The sequence below is a fragment of the Penaeus monodon genome, chromosome 34 (genome assembly GCF_015228065.2).
Source record: "Penaeus monodon isolate SGIC_2016 chromosome 34, NSTDA_Pmon_1, whole genome shotgun sequence".
NCBI classification, from domain to species: Eukaryota; Metazoa; Arthropoda; class Malacostraca; order Decapoda; family Penaeidae; genus Penaeus; species Penaeus monodon.
The window spans coordinates 9,854,434-9,854,652 of NC_051419.1; the positions used below are offsets into that span (position 1 = coordinate 9,854,434).

At 43.4% G+C, this 219-nt stretch overlaps 1 protein-coding gene across 1 annotated transcript in view; it reads left to right on the plus strand.

The window, feature by feature from the left end:
* Positions 1–219, plus strand: part of LOC119594578 (xylosyltransferase oxt-like) — a gene marked incomplete at its 3' end in the record, with an annotated part of 30,183 nt that overhangs the window by 23,616 nt on the left and 6,348 nt on the right. Inside the window, 1 exon segment of the mRNA XM_037943615.1 lies at positions 1–120. This exon segment is cut by the window's left edge and continues 10 nt beyond it. Within this exon segment, the coding sequence (XP_037799543.1) occupies positions 1–120 (120 nt within the window).

Here is a 219-nt window from a genome sequence, read left to right on the forward strand (position 1 = left end):
GATGGAGGAAGTGACTGGCTGTGCCTGAATCGGGATTTTGTAAATTATGTGGTCAACAGTCAAGACCAGTTAGTCACCGGGCTGAAGAAAGTCTACTCATACACTTTACTTCCTGCTGAGGTGGGTAACTGTGTGGTTGTCTTTTCGTACTGTCATAGTCTTCCTACACTGTGGAAGCAATGATTTTGCAATAGATGTGGAGTGTTTGAATTAGCTAAG